Here is a 14606-nt window from a genome sequence, read left to right as displayed (position 1 = left end):
TGGCGGCGGTCAACTCGTGAACAAAAAAGACATCCGGGGAGCGGACTTGTACGACTACTCTTTTTCCTCACAAGCCATGATGAAGTGCATCATGTCTGCGGCGGAGCGCTGTAAAAGGCCCCAACCACGGCTGCGCTCGTGCTCCCGTTACCCGTCCCCATCTCTGTTCAGGAAGAGGAAGACGCCTGCGAGGTGTTCGGTCGTCTGCAAGCGGTATAGGTAATGCGGCTCACAGCTTCAGCGTCTGCCACCTCAACTATGCTCCTTCTCTCTCACACACACATGCGCGTCGCGTCGTGGTTTTCTGCTTCTCTCTATCCGCTCTCTCGCGCACGGTCGACTTACGACACCGTGCAGATGTGTGCACCGGTATGCACACCATTGTGCGCTTCCATTGTACGTGACTCGCGCCTTTGCTTCTCCTTTTTTTTATTCGCGGGGACCGCCATTGTTGCCGTTACGAGCGACCGAGCGACCGTGCGTCTGTGTGTGTGTGTGTGCCTGAATCTAGAGCCGCTGCAGCCGCCGTTGCAGCTGGCAACTGCTCATTTTCCTCACCCTTCTCTGCCTACTTCATCTCACACGCCTGCGACACCACCTCCGGTGCCAGGGTCGAATCTTAGCAACCACGCGGGCAAAGAAGAGGACGAGGGCGGCTAGACGATTCGAAAGAAAAAAAACGGGAAAGATAGTGTTGACGCTGCTTTGTGGCGCCTCAGTACCTCTGAACACGCACATCTTCGAACAGGAGGCACGCCTAACGAAGGAGCAGCTACACTTGACAAAAGTAAGGCGGGGGAGGGGGGCTCCCTGCGCAGTGCCCTCTTTTTACGGCCCATGTACGTCTCGCAGAACGAAACAAAAGCGATCGGCGACAGGCTTCTCTTCCTTTTCCTCTCGTCCGACCCTCACTATTCTCTCGCCAATACGCACTTGAAAAATTGAGGTCTTCACGGGCGGCGTACGCAGCAAGGAAGGTAAACACCGCCGGCAAGGGCATCAACAGCAGCGTCGATTTGAACAAAAAAAGGACAACCAAAGCTGGAGCACATACCGCACCTTTCTTCCTCGCGTCCTGCTGCTGCACATACATCCTCTCACGAGAAACGAGCAGCCCACGCTGCGCTGCTTCACTTTCTTCCCCCCTTTCCTTTCTCTCCCCGCTTCCTTTTGTCTCTCGTATTTGATCTTGTGGCTACCTCAACGAACGCCAAGCTCACTCTGGCGCCACGCCCTCTACCGCTGCCTCCTCCTCCCTCCCCCTCTCTGCGCTTCTCATTTCTCTATCACTTACTAGGCTATCCACCCCCCCTCATCCAGCGGCGCGCCTACCGCATACACATACACACAGATACAGACACACAGTGTCAGGGAAAGGAAGGAAGAGGAGGAGGGAGGGAGGCAAAGCGCGCCAGCTCGGGTGAAGCGGGTCTTGTGGCTTTTATTGCCCGCGACCATTCCGCCTTTCCAACCTCTTCGCCTTCTCGTGTCTCCCTTTCTTTGTCTCCTCTCCACTCCTTTTGCGCTCCTCCTCCTCTCTCCTCTGCGATAGGCACTGTGGTCCGTCTTTCCTTTTTTCTTCTCTCTCGCGCACCTCTGCGTGGGTGTGTGCACAGGGAGGGGGGAGTGGCTGCTGCCTGTTTGCGCTTTGCTACTTCATTAGTTCGCTCTTTCTTTTTTTTTCGCCTCCTCCTATTTGCTCTCCTTCTCGTCCGTGTTCTACTCGAACCCCCTCCCTCTCCCCTCTCCCCTTACCCTACTCCACAGAGAAAAAAAACAACCACCACAACTCGGACTCAGATATTCATATAAGCTCCCCCCTCTCTCTGTATTACACCGCTCTTTTTTTTTTCGCATTGCGTGTTTCCGCTACTGTCCGCGTAATCTCTTCCTTCGCAGCGTTGCCTCTTCCTTTCCCTTTCTTGGTGGGGGACGAAAAACGCTCTGCGTATTTCTGCGCAACGTGCTTACGTCCTGCAGGCGGCGTCCTTTGTAATTTTTCTTCTGTATCATACCCGAGACGTGCCAAAGCATGCCGGCAGAGAAGAAGAGCGACGCGACAGCGACGCGGAGACCTGGATCACCTCCTTCCGTCAAGAACCCAACATCTGCCAGCGCGACAGCAGCCTTTGCTACTCCAAAGAAGAGGTCTATACCACGTCCCAAGCAGAAACCGCCGACGGCTCCCATGAGCAAGAACAGCTCTACTAGTAGTACATTCGTTGGCAGGCACCCAAACTTTCTCTCGGCAGCTCCAGCAAGCACACTGGCAAGGTCATGTGATTCACCAAAGGTTGGGCTGTCCCCGGAGGCGTCGCCCCCTTCTGCGGGCACCAATGATGTACCGGCACCGCAGCCGTCTGGTGACCGTGCTGGCAGCAAAGACCATCAGTCCAACCACGTCGTTGTTCCCTCCAGCATGGGCACCACGCCACCGTCGCGACAGAACTCGACGACGCTAAACCCGCTTTGCCGTCACGGTAGCATGCGCAAGACCGCTTTCGTTGTGGTGGACTATGGAGCAACGGCCGAGCAGGGCACCCGAAAAACGATGGAGGACCAGCATACGATGCTGTCTGAAGGAATTCCGTTTTTCGGCGTCTACGACGGTCATGGCGGCACTCAATGTGCCGAGTACCTCCGCGACCAGTTGCATGGACTCATCCTCGGCCATCCAGAGGTGAAGACCAACCCCGAGAAAGCCATCATTGAGGGCATTATAGAGGCCGATCGCGCCTTCCTCGCCCGCTCCGAGGCGGAGACGAACGAGTCTGGCAGCGTCTGCGCCGTTGCGTTGATTATAGATGACAAGCTTGTAGTGGGAAACGTTGGCGACGCCGAAGTAGTGCTGTCTCACAACGCAAAGCCCGTCGTCCTCACAGTGCGACATAACATCTCCAGTAACCCGAGCGAGGAGGAGCGAATTCGGTCTGTAGGTGGCAAGGTATGCCACAATCGTGTCGGACACCCGAATTATAACCCGGCAGTCGTCAGTCTTGCGGTGACGCGCGCCATTGGGGACGCGGGCTTCAAGCTTGCTAAGTACACTGATGGCAAGCCCTCTGGAGTGATCGCGGTTCCAGAGACGTCCGTTACGCGATTGACGGATGAGGATGAGTTTCTGGTGATCGGCTGCGACGGGCTCTGGGATGTCATGTCGTACGCGGAAGTGGTGGACTTCTGCTACCACCGATTTCAGGAAGGCGTACCGGCGCAGATCATTGCCGAGGAGTTAGCCCAGGCAGCTCTCACAAAAGGGAGCACTGATAATGTCACTGCCATGCTGGTTCACTTGACGCGCCGGGAGGGGCCTCTCAGCACGCGCGAGCTTGTGCCGGAGGCGGCTGTGTCGACCTCCACGCGCAATCTCTCCGACGAGCCGTAGCCATGGCGTGCGACACACCCGCACTCCTGCCCACATCCTCGCCCACACCCACAGGCAAAGGGCAGAGACGACAGTCCTCGGCAACGTTGCTGCTCGCCATCTTGTAGCACCCCCCTTACCTTCCTTCCCGAGCAGAGGCTGTCAAGCCCCAAAACCCATGTGAGAACGGAAGGACGACGGATCACCTCCAGCGCGGAGAGAGTGCACTTCTTTGTATGTAGGCGGTACCCTACCATGGTAGTCATATGGTATAGCATCCGCGTAGCAGGCTCGGGTGTTGATGGTAGGGCTAGAAAGGGGAAAGGCGACGAAGGTACGTGCAAGCGGAGAGGCTCCGTGGACGATCGGCGCATTCTGGCAGACACCAAGTGATCCTAAAACAACGACAGGAAAGCGAGAAGAGGCCAAGGTTCAACGCGTCCTCCCTCCTCCCTCGCCTCTCCCCGTACCCGGACCCCCCTCCTCCCCCCTCACAACACCTCACACATACACGCGGCATACTCCCTCTTTCCTTCTACACCCCTCCTTTCCCCTTTTCTGCGCTCGCCTTTCCCCACTCCCCACCCACACGCCCTGCTCTTTGTGGCTGATGTTGCCGACCCCTTCTTTCAACAAAGAGGCCTTCCGGATGAGTGTTCTTCCCCCTTTCGCTGTCATGCAACCCCCCTTCCCCCCTCCTCCCAAAAATCGGCAGCGGAAGTGCTGTAAAGGGGGAGGGAAGCGGTTGCTGTGGTGGAGGCTGGGAGGTTGCAATGCAGGCACTGACGTTGCGAGAGCGGGTTAAAGGAAGAGGTGAGAAGCTGTAGAGGGGCAGACATATATATAGAGAGAGAGCGAAGGTGGAGAGGGTGCTTCTTGTTTTCTTGGACCTATCTACGTTGTCTTCTGCTGCTTGTATAACTGTGTGTACGTATTGCGTTTCTGCGTCATCTCCATCCTCTTCACCACTTTGCGCTGTACCCTCTTTTGTTTTCAGCCTCCTTCCTTTTTTCACTTACCCGCTCTCCCCTTCTCCCGCATTTCCCTCATCGCCGCGTTCTCTGTGTGTGCCCGCGTGGGTAGTGGCGGTGTGGGGGTTCGAGCAGCCAGAAGGGTGGAGTATGGGGGGATGGGAATAGCTCAACAGCAGCAAAAAAAGTCCGTACGTAGTGGTGTGTGTGATGAGCTTGGAGAGCGTACGTGTACGTGTATCTATGAGCGTATGTGTGCACGGCTGGCCCTATGGTGAAACTTGTCTACCTCTTTCGTTTTCTTTTCGCGGTCGTTTTGTGTTCCCCTGTGGCTCACTTTGCTCCTCCCTTTCTCTCTCTCTGGCTCCCTCTTTGCGTGCGTGTGTGTTTGTGCGCATGCGATAGGATACTCAGGAGGCCGTGTATAGTTTTGCCGTTGTGCCGCAAGCACATCGGCGTGCGCTTTTGCGTGTACATGACGTTTTTACATCTCGTGCTCTTCCTGTCTCTCTTTTTTCGTTTTTTTTTCTTTGAGAGGTACAGAGGAGTCGTGGTTCATGGTGAAGCGCCTGAAGGCTGGTGTACGTATGTGTGCCTGCAGTGATGGCGGCGTCAGATGTGCGAGCGATGGGGGTGAACGGCCGCCTTTATCGCACAAAAAAAAGCGTATGGAGGGGGGGGGGTGGAAAAGGCCGAGCTACTCGACAGAGTTCTAGCTCTCCCACGAAAGTGCGTCTGCTACAGTGATGTGTGGCTAACGGCTAGCTGTCTTGGTGTACTGTGCAGGGCTGACAACTCGGTTGCGCGTGGGTGGGGAAGGAGGACGCTGTTTCCTCCGTGGCCGACCTCTCTCACCTCATCTAGTTCACGATGACATGGGGAAAATGGAGAGACACAGCGCGGCGGAAGAATATGCCGAATACGCCCAAGCGGTAGCTTAGTACAGAGACTCTCTTTATACAATAGCTGTGTGCCCGAGGCCCTTGGGTAGGAGGATGGAGTGGTGTGTGTTGCGGGGGGGTGAAGGGGGGAGGGAGGGAGGGAGGGAGGGGGGTGAGAGAGCAGTACAAAGATGATGGTGCTCGCTATTAGTTGTGCATATGTGCCTGCATGTACTGGGGTTATAGACTGCACTCGTGTGCATTCCTGTGAGGGTTACTGCTTGTCCCGAACACGACTGTTATGCCGCGTTTCGCTTGTTTGCTTCGCTCTTTTTTGTACCACTGCGATTCGAACCGCCTCCCTCCTTTATCCTTCGCACTGCCCCCCCTCCCTCCACCCTCCACCCTCCCCTCTTTTCTTTTCGGGCTTGCTTTTGCACTCTCTTGCGCGTGCGCGTATGGTTTTCTCGTTTGTTTTGCGCTTGTGCGTGCGTGTGTGTGTGTGTGCTTTCCTTCTGGTCGCCGTCCTTCTCTCCTCTGCTCGCCTCGCGGATCTCTTGGTTGCCTTTCTGTCTTTGAGGCGTCGCTTCATCTCCATAGCCAAACGACCACGCTGATAACAGAATCAAGGACAGCAACGACAGCGAGAAAAAAAATGGGCACATCAGAGGAAATAGAAATCAAAACGCGCACCCCCGCCCATTCACACCCACTCCTACACCCACACACGCACACACACACACACACACGACAACAACAAAACAGGCACACAAAAAAGTGTGAGTCCGAGAGGGCGTTCTTGCGCCTCCATTGCCTCACTTTTTCGTTGTTTTTGTATTCACTGTCCATCGACCTCTTCTCTCTACCTCTGACCCCTCCACGTGCCACTGCCACCTCATCTCCGCGAAGGCGTTTTTTCTTAGTGCCACTCTTTTCTCGTCTGTCTGATTGCCACCCCCATCTTCCTCTCGTACTCGAGGCATGCGCACACATACCCGTTCTACTTCCCAGCAGAAAAAAAACGAAAGCCTTTCAGGTCGACTGCAACGTGCGTGGCGATGCGTGCATGCTCCACGCCGGGCATTGCTGTATGAGTGACACGAAAAGGGAAAGAGGCTGCATCCCCTGACTCGTTTCTCACCAACAAAGACGTGTCGCGATACGCCCGTCCTTGTTGCTTCAAGGCGGACTGCTTCTCTGGAGAGGGCGGAAGAGGACTGCCATGCGGGGTAAGGGCCTTGTGCGTACGGTGTGTGCTGCCTAGCGCAGCTCAACTACGAAAGCGAGCTGCATTTGTGTGTGAAGGACGGAAGGGGGAGTGGCGCTGACACCGTGGAGTTCAAAGAGAGCCTGGAAACCGCACTCGAAACCCATCGCACCTCCTCTTGCATCCACATGCACTTAACGCACTCAATACACCACCCTTTGCAGGCTTTAGACGTGCCCTCCCCACACCACGGATGGCAGCACTGGCGCCCCTCTTTTCTCCCTCATGCTTTTTCTCCTCCTCTGCGCGGCAGCCTCGCATCGAGGAGGAATCTCCACACCCCTTCACCACGCCCTTCTGTTCTCTTCGATCCCTCTAATTGCTTCTGAACTCATTTCCCCTCTTCCCACTGACGGCTCCATCCCGCCCTGCTTTCCTATCCCTTGCGATACGCAACATCAGCAAGCTGCGCTCACACAGCGTTTCTTTTTATCTGTGCTTTTTCGAGGCCTGCTTTCACGCCGTTGCCCTTTCACCCGCTCTGTTACCTCGCTCTTCGTCTTCCACCCCTCCTCTCAACCCAGCGCGAAGGGCTGTTACCTTCGTGTCACTCAGGTCCGCGCTGCTGTGCGCGTGCGTCTCCTTCCCTTTTTTTCTTCTCCATATTTTTTCTCTTGCACTTCTTGCTCCCCTTGTACATTTACCCTCTCGCTCCTTCCGTCTCACCGTCATCCCCCTACCCCCAGTTGGACTTCTGCTCTCGTGCGTGCGTTTTGGCGGAAACCATTTCGTTCCGTTTCTATTCGTCAGGTGTTCTCTTGTCACTCTTTGTGTTTTGATAGTGCCTCTGTCTTCTTTTTCTTTTGGTAGCTCATATGTGTGTGCGCGTATGGGACGTCGGGATATCGTTTGTCATCATCAGCGCGTCACCTCTTCCAGTGACCCCGTGAAGCACTCACCCCTGATAAGCCTTCCTCTGCTTTTCTGTGTCTTTTTGCAGCGAGCGCGCGCTAACTTCAAGCGCGCCCCATCTTTATCCTTCCCTTCGTTCGCCCTTCACCTCCCCCACAATTTGGGTGGTGATGAGCCTCCGGCCAGAGCATCGACCTATTGCCACATTTTTAACGATCAGCGCAATGCACGACGGCCGACCGCCGCAGCACAAGTCACGCGTATCGGGCAGCTCGAACTGCTTTCCGTGCGCTTATCTGAACAATGAGAGCTTTGACCTGAACTCCGAGGCTGAGCACGCGTCTACCGACTCCTCCACATGTGATCCGGCCGAGTCGTTCCACATCCTTCTCCCCCGAGAGCTGGAGACTTCGGTGCAGCACTTTGCCCCGCCGGAGATGCCGCGGCATTCCTCCAACTCGTCGCTCTGTACTTCGTTCTTTCCTTGCGCGAAAGAAACGCCGCACCAGTTGGTGCAGGAGGTCGGCGTGGCAAGTGATCAAGGTATCCGCTCGAGCATGGAGGACGCGCACGTGACTGTCGTAGAGTCGGATGTTTGCTTCTTCGGCATCTATGACGGGCACGGCGGCCGTCAGTGTGCCGAGTATGTCCGCTCCCGACTGCACAAAATTACACTAGCCCACGAGAGCCTGAAGACAGCTCCGCGCAAGGCGCTCAGCGATGCGTTCGCGCAGGTGGAGCGCGAGTTTTTGGAGCAATGCACCGACGGCACAAGCTCCGCTGGCTGCGTGTGTGCCGCGGCCATCGTCCAGGGCTCGGTGTTGACGGTCGGCAACGTTGGCGACTGTGAGGTGGTCCTCGCGCGTGCTGGACGGCCGGTGCTGTTGACCGTGAAGCACAATCCCAGCTGCAACGACGCCGAGGCAATGCGGGTCAGGAATGCGGGCGGGTGCATTGTCAACTGCCGAGTTGGTCACCCCCGGCTCAACCCGCGCATGTGCAGCCTCGCTGTGTCGCGCGCGGTTGGAGATGCCGGATTTAAGCTTGAGGAATACACGAACGGCAGACCCTCTGGCATTATCGCGGTCGCCGACACCTCTGAAATCGTGCTGGCCGACGAAGATGTCTTCCTGATTTTGGCCTGTGACGGCCTGTGGGACACGATGTCTTACGCTGAAGCAGTCGAGCTGGCCACTGCGTACGCGGCGAGCGGCACCAACGCCAACACCGTCGCCGACCAACTGGTGCGAGAGGCGCTGCGGCGGGGCAGCCGGGACAACGTCACAGCCATTTTTGTGAGACTCGGCGGGTCGGCGCGGGCGGGCCTTGACAGGGCCGCAAAGTGAGGTCGAGTAGCGACCTGCCTGCCATGTTGCTTGGCGCCCTCCTTTCTTCCTCGTACATGGGGAGAAGGCTGTCTATACCACTGTGGCTGCGGCGCGGCACGCGAGGAAGACGGTGCATGCCTCCACAGTGTATCCACTCGTACAACGCAGGAAGGAGAGCGAAGAAAAAGGTCATTCTCACCCCTATAAGCTCGTCGATAAGCGAACTGTGGATGGCCCCTTTCGCTTTCGTCCTCTCTCCTACCCGCTATTGCCTCACCGTGGACGACTCAGGTGCCTATTCATGTTGGGTCTGTGGTTGCTTTCCACCACGTTCTGCATCCGCATACTTTACGCCTGCTTTTTTTTTCCTGTGCTTTCGCCCGTTGCATGTGTTCGTGTAGGTGTGTGTATGTGTGTGTGTGGCACTGAGGAGGAGGAGGCAGCATCTGAGGGGTGATCATTTCCTCAACCCTTCTCCTTCGCTTGCCCTCGCCCTCGTGACGGCAATCGGAGAAGGGTTGAGGTACGTGGCAGAGAAGCACATGATGCGCTCGTAGCTTTCTTCTTTCCTCAGACGAAATGTATATCTATCTATATATATATATGTATGCGTGCGATTGCTCCTTGGTGTTGTGGGGGCTTCTCATGGCCGCCTCAAAGCTCTTCCGTGTGCCGCGTTTTCCGCTTCGCATCATTTTGTTGCGTACTTGGGTGCATGGCGGTTGGTGCGGACGCGACGGCGCGCGTGCCGGCGGCGCGGAACGCAGATACTCATGTGCGTATGCGTGCGTGAACCCCTGCCGCGCATGCCAAGGGCCTTTTTTTCACAGGCGCGTAGGCAAAGGAAGACAGCGCAGAAACTTAAAATAGTCGACGAATAACAAAAAAAAAGAGCTGATCACCAAATTTTTTTTAGATGCCTCTCCGCCCTGCAGCGTTTTCTCGAGACCTTTTCTTTTTGTTTCTGCCCCTCAATAGGAAGAGGTTTGCATGTATGCATTAGTATGTGCGTATACGCGTGCTGCGTCGTCAGCAATACCCGTTCTTCTTGTCCCTCTCCCTCTCTCTGTTTGTGCGTGTGTGTGGGCGGTTTGAATTCTCCATGTCGATGCCGCGAAGCCTTTCTTTCCTCTTTCTGTGAACTGGTTTCGTCGTCGCCCCCTCTTTTTCAGCTCCCCTTTCTTTCCATCTTTCCACTGGAACTTCCCTCCCCCCACCCCCACCCCCCATCGGCCTATGCATGGAATTCCCATTTCGGCTCTCATGCTCGCCAGTGAGTTCGCCTCTTCGGCGACTCCTTTCTTTCGCTCCTTCTCCTTGGAACCCTTTTCATTTCCCCCCTCCCCCTCCCCCTCCTTCCCTGCTTCTCTTTTGCTCCTCTACTTGTACATATTGCTCTACCCCCTCCCCACTCTTCCGCGCATATGGGTGTGTGCGCGTATGTGTATGCGTGTGCGCTCCTTTTTCTGCTTCGATTCCTGAAGCATCCCTTCTCCTTCCACTGATACAGCGTACTTCTTTTTTTTTCGTCCCCCCTCTCTCTACGTCTTCCCTCGCTTCCCTCAATGGACGTGTGCGCTGGTCCTTTCATCGTAAGCGCACCTGTGCGTGTATATTTGTGTGTGCCCCTCTCTTGTTCTTCTGAAAAAAAAAAAGGAGTCTCTTCCGCATGTAAACGTCTTTCATTCCTGCCCATCTTCCTCCTTCTTTATTCTCCTCTCCGAAAGCCAACCTCCTATGCAGCTACCGCGTCCGCGGGCCGATCCGAAAATTTTTTTTCGTGGTGCCATAATCTTTCTTCTTCGAGGTGCTCTCTATCAAACTCTTTTCTGTAGTGCCTCTTTAAGGCGCTTTTCGGATGTATGCGCGGGTGCCCGCGTGTGCCTTAAAGCCTCCCCTTTCGCACCGATGCGTAGGCATCTTCGCTCCCTTTCTGTTTCCTTTTTGTTGCTGTTTCTGTTTCGTTTCGCGCGCGCTCTTCCCTTTTCCAAGACTTCATAGAGCCGTTCTCACCTCCTCATTTTCCTTCACGATGCTGTACCAGTCCTCATCGCCGTCCTCCCGCCTGTACCTCTGCACCTCTCTCGCCCCTTCCGTATGTATTTCTTCATCTTTTGCGACCAGCCGTTTCTTTTGGTTGACTCCTTCTCCCTCTCCCCCGCCTGCGCTCATGTCAATTACAATGTACGATTATACCTTATCCGTGGCTTTCGCGGTGATCTGTGCCGTTGCCACGCGGAGGTGAATCAGGCGGCGGCGGTGGCGTTGGGTGACATGCTGATCAAGCTTGCTGAAGTCTCCACCAAGACGTCGCCAAACCCCTTTTTCCGGCAAAGGGATGCTCAGGAAGGTCGCTGGAAGCGGGTGCTCCTCCACGCCGCGAAGAATAGTCACAAACGCAAAAAAACGAAATGGATAGGGCCCTCGATCATCTCTTCCTCCTCTACTCCCTCTTCTCTCAGGAAGGAATCAGGCATGCAGAATGCGATGGGACTGGCAGGCGAGGAAGGGAGGGCGCATCGGAACCCCATCGAGGCAGAGAGAACGAGATTGATGACGAATGCGAAGCAACGTGCAAAACACTGCGAAACACCGCCATTAAACTGAACGCTGCCTCCTCCCCTTCCTCCTTTTTTTTTGCATGAAGACGCTTCCGTTCGCACTCAGTACGCTCTTTTTCTCGCCCTTTCTTTCGCTTGTTATGCTCTGCTTCCACCCTTTTGTGTTCCCTCTCTCTTTTTCGTTCTTTCGCTTTCGTCCGCACCGTTTGGCTCATTATGTCGCGTCTCTGCAATCTGAAGCGTTCCGTTTGAAGAGATGGCGACTCGTTCTTTGTCTCTGCCGTTTCATCCGTCTCTCCTTCCCACCGTACTGCATTTTTTTCGTTTGTTTTCTTTTCTCGGTTCACCCTCGTCTTCTTTCCTTTGAAATCTCTGTGTGTGTGTGTGCGTACCTCCGGTAGCTGCAGCCCATCTATACAACGTTCCTCCCTCACCCTCCGGCCGGCCCCAACCGGACCCCACCTCTCCCTCCCTTTTTTCTTTTGTTTCGTGCTCTCGCTTTTCCCACAGTGACTCTTCGCTCCCCCCTCCTCCTCCACCCCTCTCTCTCCCCCCGTTTTCAGATATAAGTATTCTTTTACCGTTTCCTTTTTGCGCACTCGAAAATGAGGGGAGGAGGGAGGAGGAATAGACGATTTCTCCGTGCATCTTTTTTTTCATTTTCCCCGTTGTATTCCTGCTCTCTGCCAATGCACCCAAAGTGAAGGGGTGGCGCGATTGGTGATGTGGGCGGATATGTCACTTTGAGGGGCCTTTTCAACCCACGGAATGCACGTGCCATCTTCCCGACAGATGGCGTGTGTGTGTGCGCCCTATGCCCTGCCCGTTTCCTCGCTTTTTTCTTTTCTCTCGTCGGCTTGCCGATTGCCACTGTGGCAAGTGTTCATGACTGTGTGCTTCCGCGCGATACAGCTTGGCCCACCTTCACCACTGTACAATTTTCCTGTGCTCCGTTTGCCCGACCCCATTTCTTTTTCCCTCTCTTTTGAAGAGGCCCGAGGATGCGCGCGAGTCTAAAGCGCATGAAGAGCAATATCCACGCCCGCTCAAACACGTGTGACCCCCCCCCCCCACACACGCACACGCAGTTTCTTCCTGGCCCACAGGCGATAATAAAAGAGTGACAGAGCATGCTTGCAGAACTATCGTCGCTTTTCCTTCATCGCTCGTGGGATGCGGCTTGCGTGCGCGTCTGTTTCTTTTGCCTTTCTGCTCCTGTGATTCGTACCGGTGCTCTTCTCCAGTGTGTTCCCGTCCCCTTCTTTAGTTTTACTTGCTCGCTTTCCATCGAAGGCAGAGCGGAGGATACGCGGAGCCACAGCCTCTCGTGGATCTATAGGGTTGCTGCGTCCCCTTTTTCCAAATCTTTCCTTTTGCTCTCATGTTTCTTTCTCCCCTCCATCCCTCTCCGACGGGAGTGGCGGGCTAGCCATCCATGGAGCGAATTTTTTCTCCAGTGCTCTTTGCCCATATGCCGCTTTTTTTTCTCTATTTTTCTTGTTTGGGGATTCTTTCACACCACAAATGGCTGTGGGTATTCACTGCCCTCTCTCCCCCTTCTTTATTCTTTACCATGCTCGCGAATGTGTGCGTGTGCAGCGTTGTGCCCGTGAAAGCATGAGTAAATGCGTCGCTTGAAGGCAGTGCGCATGCGCACAAGCTTCCTACCCCCCCATTTCCCTGAATTTCTCGCCCTATGATCTGCTGAGTATGGAATCCTTTTTTTCGTTTTTTTTCAGCGAGCTGTATTTCTACCCCATCCTCTTTCTGCGCGTGCACGCGGTGCCTCACCCCCTGCTGTTTCTCGCTCTCACGTCGCGAAACGCAGGTGCCGGAGAGGGGCACGAACAATGCAACATGGGAGAAAAGCAAGGCGGGCGGGAGGCTGGGAGACGTATGGGCGCCATGCATGTGACGAGGCAACAGGCAGCGTCGCGTCGAAGTACTGCGCCCGTGGGCACAGTGCATACGTGTGCGCACCGTCCAGAGCCAGATTGCCTCGCTTCGTACGCCTGTTTTTATGATTCTCCTTAGTACGTCTGTGCTTGGCTACGCTTCCCATACGCTCTCGGCTTCGTCGGGGGAGAGGGAGGTGGGGGAGAGGTGAATGCCGGAGGGAGAGAAAAAGACATCCACTGCCTTCGTCTTATTACTCTTGCGCAGCGAGCCGAGGAAGAGTTTGGGATGCACAACTTCGAGGCTGCTTTGACCGATGAGAGATGTGTGCATGGAATGACAGTCGCCCGCTCGCTGGCTCTAACAGAATTGCCTCTCATATCCGTTCCTTTCTCACTGAGTCGATGCGTTCACATCCGCCTGTACATGTGCCCGCGCGCGACAACTGCGAGCCGAAGACGTAAGTTTGCTGGACTGCTTTATATTCTTGTTTAGCGCCCCTTCCGGCGATTGAGTGGGATAGTGAAGCGTTCAGCTCTCTCCAGCCCATCCTCCAGTGCGTTCGCTTCTCCTGCATGTCTGCCTTTTTTGTTTTTTTTTCCTATGACGCTTGCCTGGCACAGCGCCGAGAAGGGACCATCACGAAAACTTTGTCTGTGGTTGTCTTGGTACCCTCCCCCCTTTTCCGTGCATCCGTGATCATTGGTTTTGCGTACCCCCTCCTCTTGCTCAGAGCCTACGCCTCTGAGTTTCTTCACGCATGCGACGCGGGGCACTCGCGCACACACGCAGAAACCAAATAACAAACGCACCCTTACAACTGCTGTTCTCTTGTGCTCATCGTTTTCAATATTTATGTCTTTTTTTTCGGCTCTCCCTCTCTCTATCCGTCTATGTGTCTGCCTTCTGTGACACCAACGCAATTTTTTTAAATTCTTGTATCAACATCATTCATCTGTTCGCTCACCACATCCACAGCTGATACTGCGTGAGACTCCTGTGCGCTTCTGCGCCGATCTATGAATGTGTGTGTGTGTGATAGAGGTGGGGAAGGAGCAGAAAAAGAGACGGCCGTGGGGCGGTGCGTGCTCACTGAATAAACAGCAGCAAATGCTCGAGGGAAGCTGTCAAGGAAAAAGAAAAAAGTGCGAATCGCACGATAGCAGGAGGCCTCCGCTACACGATCGTACAGGGAAGAAGTATGTGCGCCAATGCGCACCCGCCCGTCGCTCCTTTGCGTTCTGGGGAGGGTGGAGAGGCTGCTTCTACTCCTTTGCTTTCCCCTTCTTTCGATGGGCTTTCTTAAGCGCCCATCTTCTCTTTTTTCCCATTCACACCCTAAAAGATGCAGTGTTCGCTCCCTTTACTACTCTTAAACACGAATAGCGCTCCTTCATGGGCGCAGCACCGAAAGCTTTCCGTCGGTAGCATTCGACTTGTATCTTCATCACCGTACTGGTCTCAGGCCCGTTCGTTTCTCACCCAT

The 14606-nt window shown here is 55.0% G+C and overlaps 2 protein-coding genes across 2 annotated transcripts; both read left to right on the top strand.

Moving 5' to 3' along the window:
• Positions 1–2032: 2032 nt before the first annotated feature.
• On the top strand, positions 2033–3385 carry LSCM1_02274 (uncharacterized protein; the record flags this gene model as incomplete). Its single annotated transcript, XM_067319858.1, has 1 exon — positions 2033–3385. One exon carries the CDS (start codon positions 2033–2035, stop codon positions 3383–3385), a length of 1353 nt encoding a protein of 450 aa, XP_067175233.1.
• A 4120-nt stretch (positions 3386–7505) lies between these two features.
• On the top strand, positions 7506–8681 carry LSCM1_02273 (uncharacterized protein; the record flags this gene model as incomplete). The annotated part of the gene is made up of 1 exon (XM_067319857.1): positions 7506–8681. The coding sequence occupies one exon, from the start codon at positions 7506–7508 to the stop codon at positions 8679–8681; it is 1176 nt and encodes a 391-aa protein (XP_067175232.1).
• Between the last annotated feature and the right edge of the window lie 5925 nt (positions 8682–14606).

Source organism: Leishmania martiniquensis, chromosome 34 (assembly GCF_017916325.1).
Source record: "Leishmania martiniquensis isolate LSCM1 chromosome 34, whole genome shotgun sequence".
Lineage (NCBI taxonomy): Eukaryota > Euglenozoa > Kinetoplastea > Trypanosomatida > Trypanosomatidae > Leishmania > Leishmania martiniquensis.
This window is presented reverse-complemented; position numbering and strand designations above follow the sequence as displayed.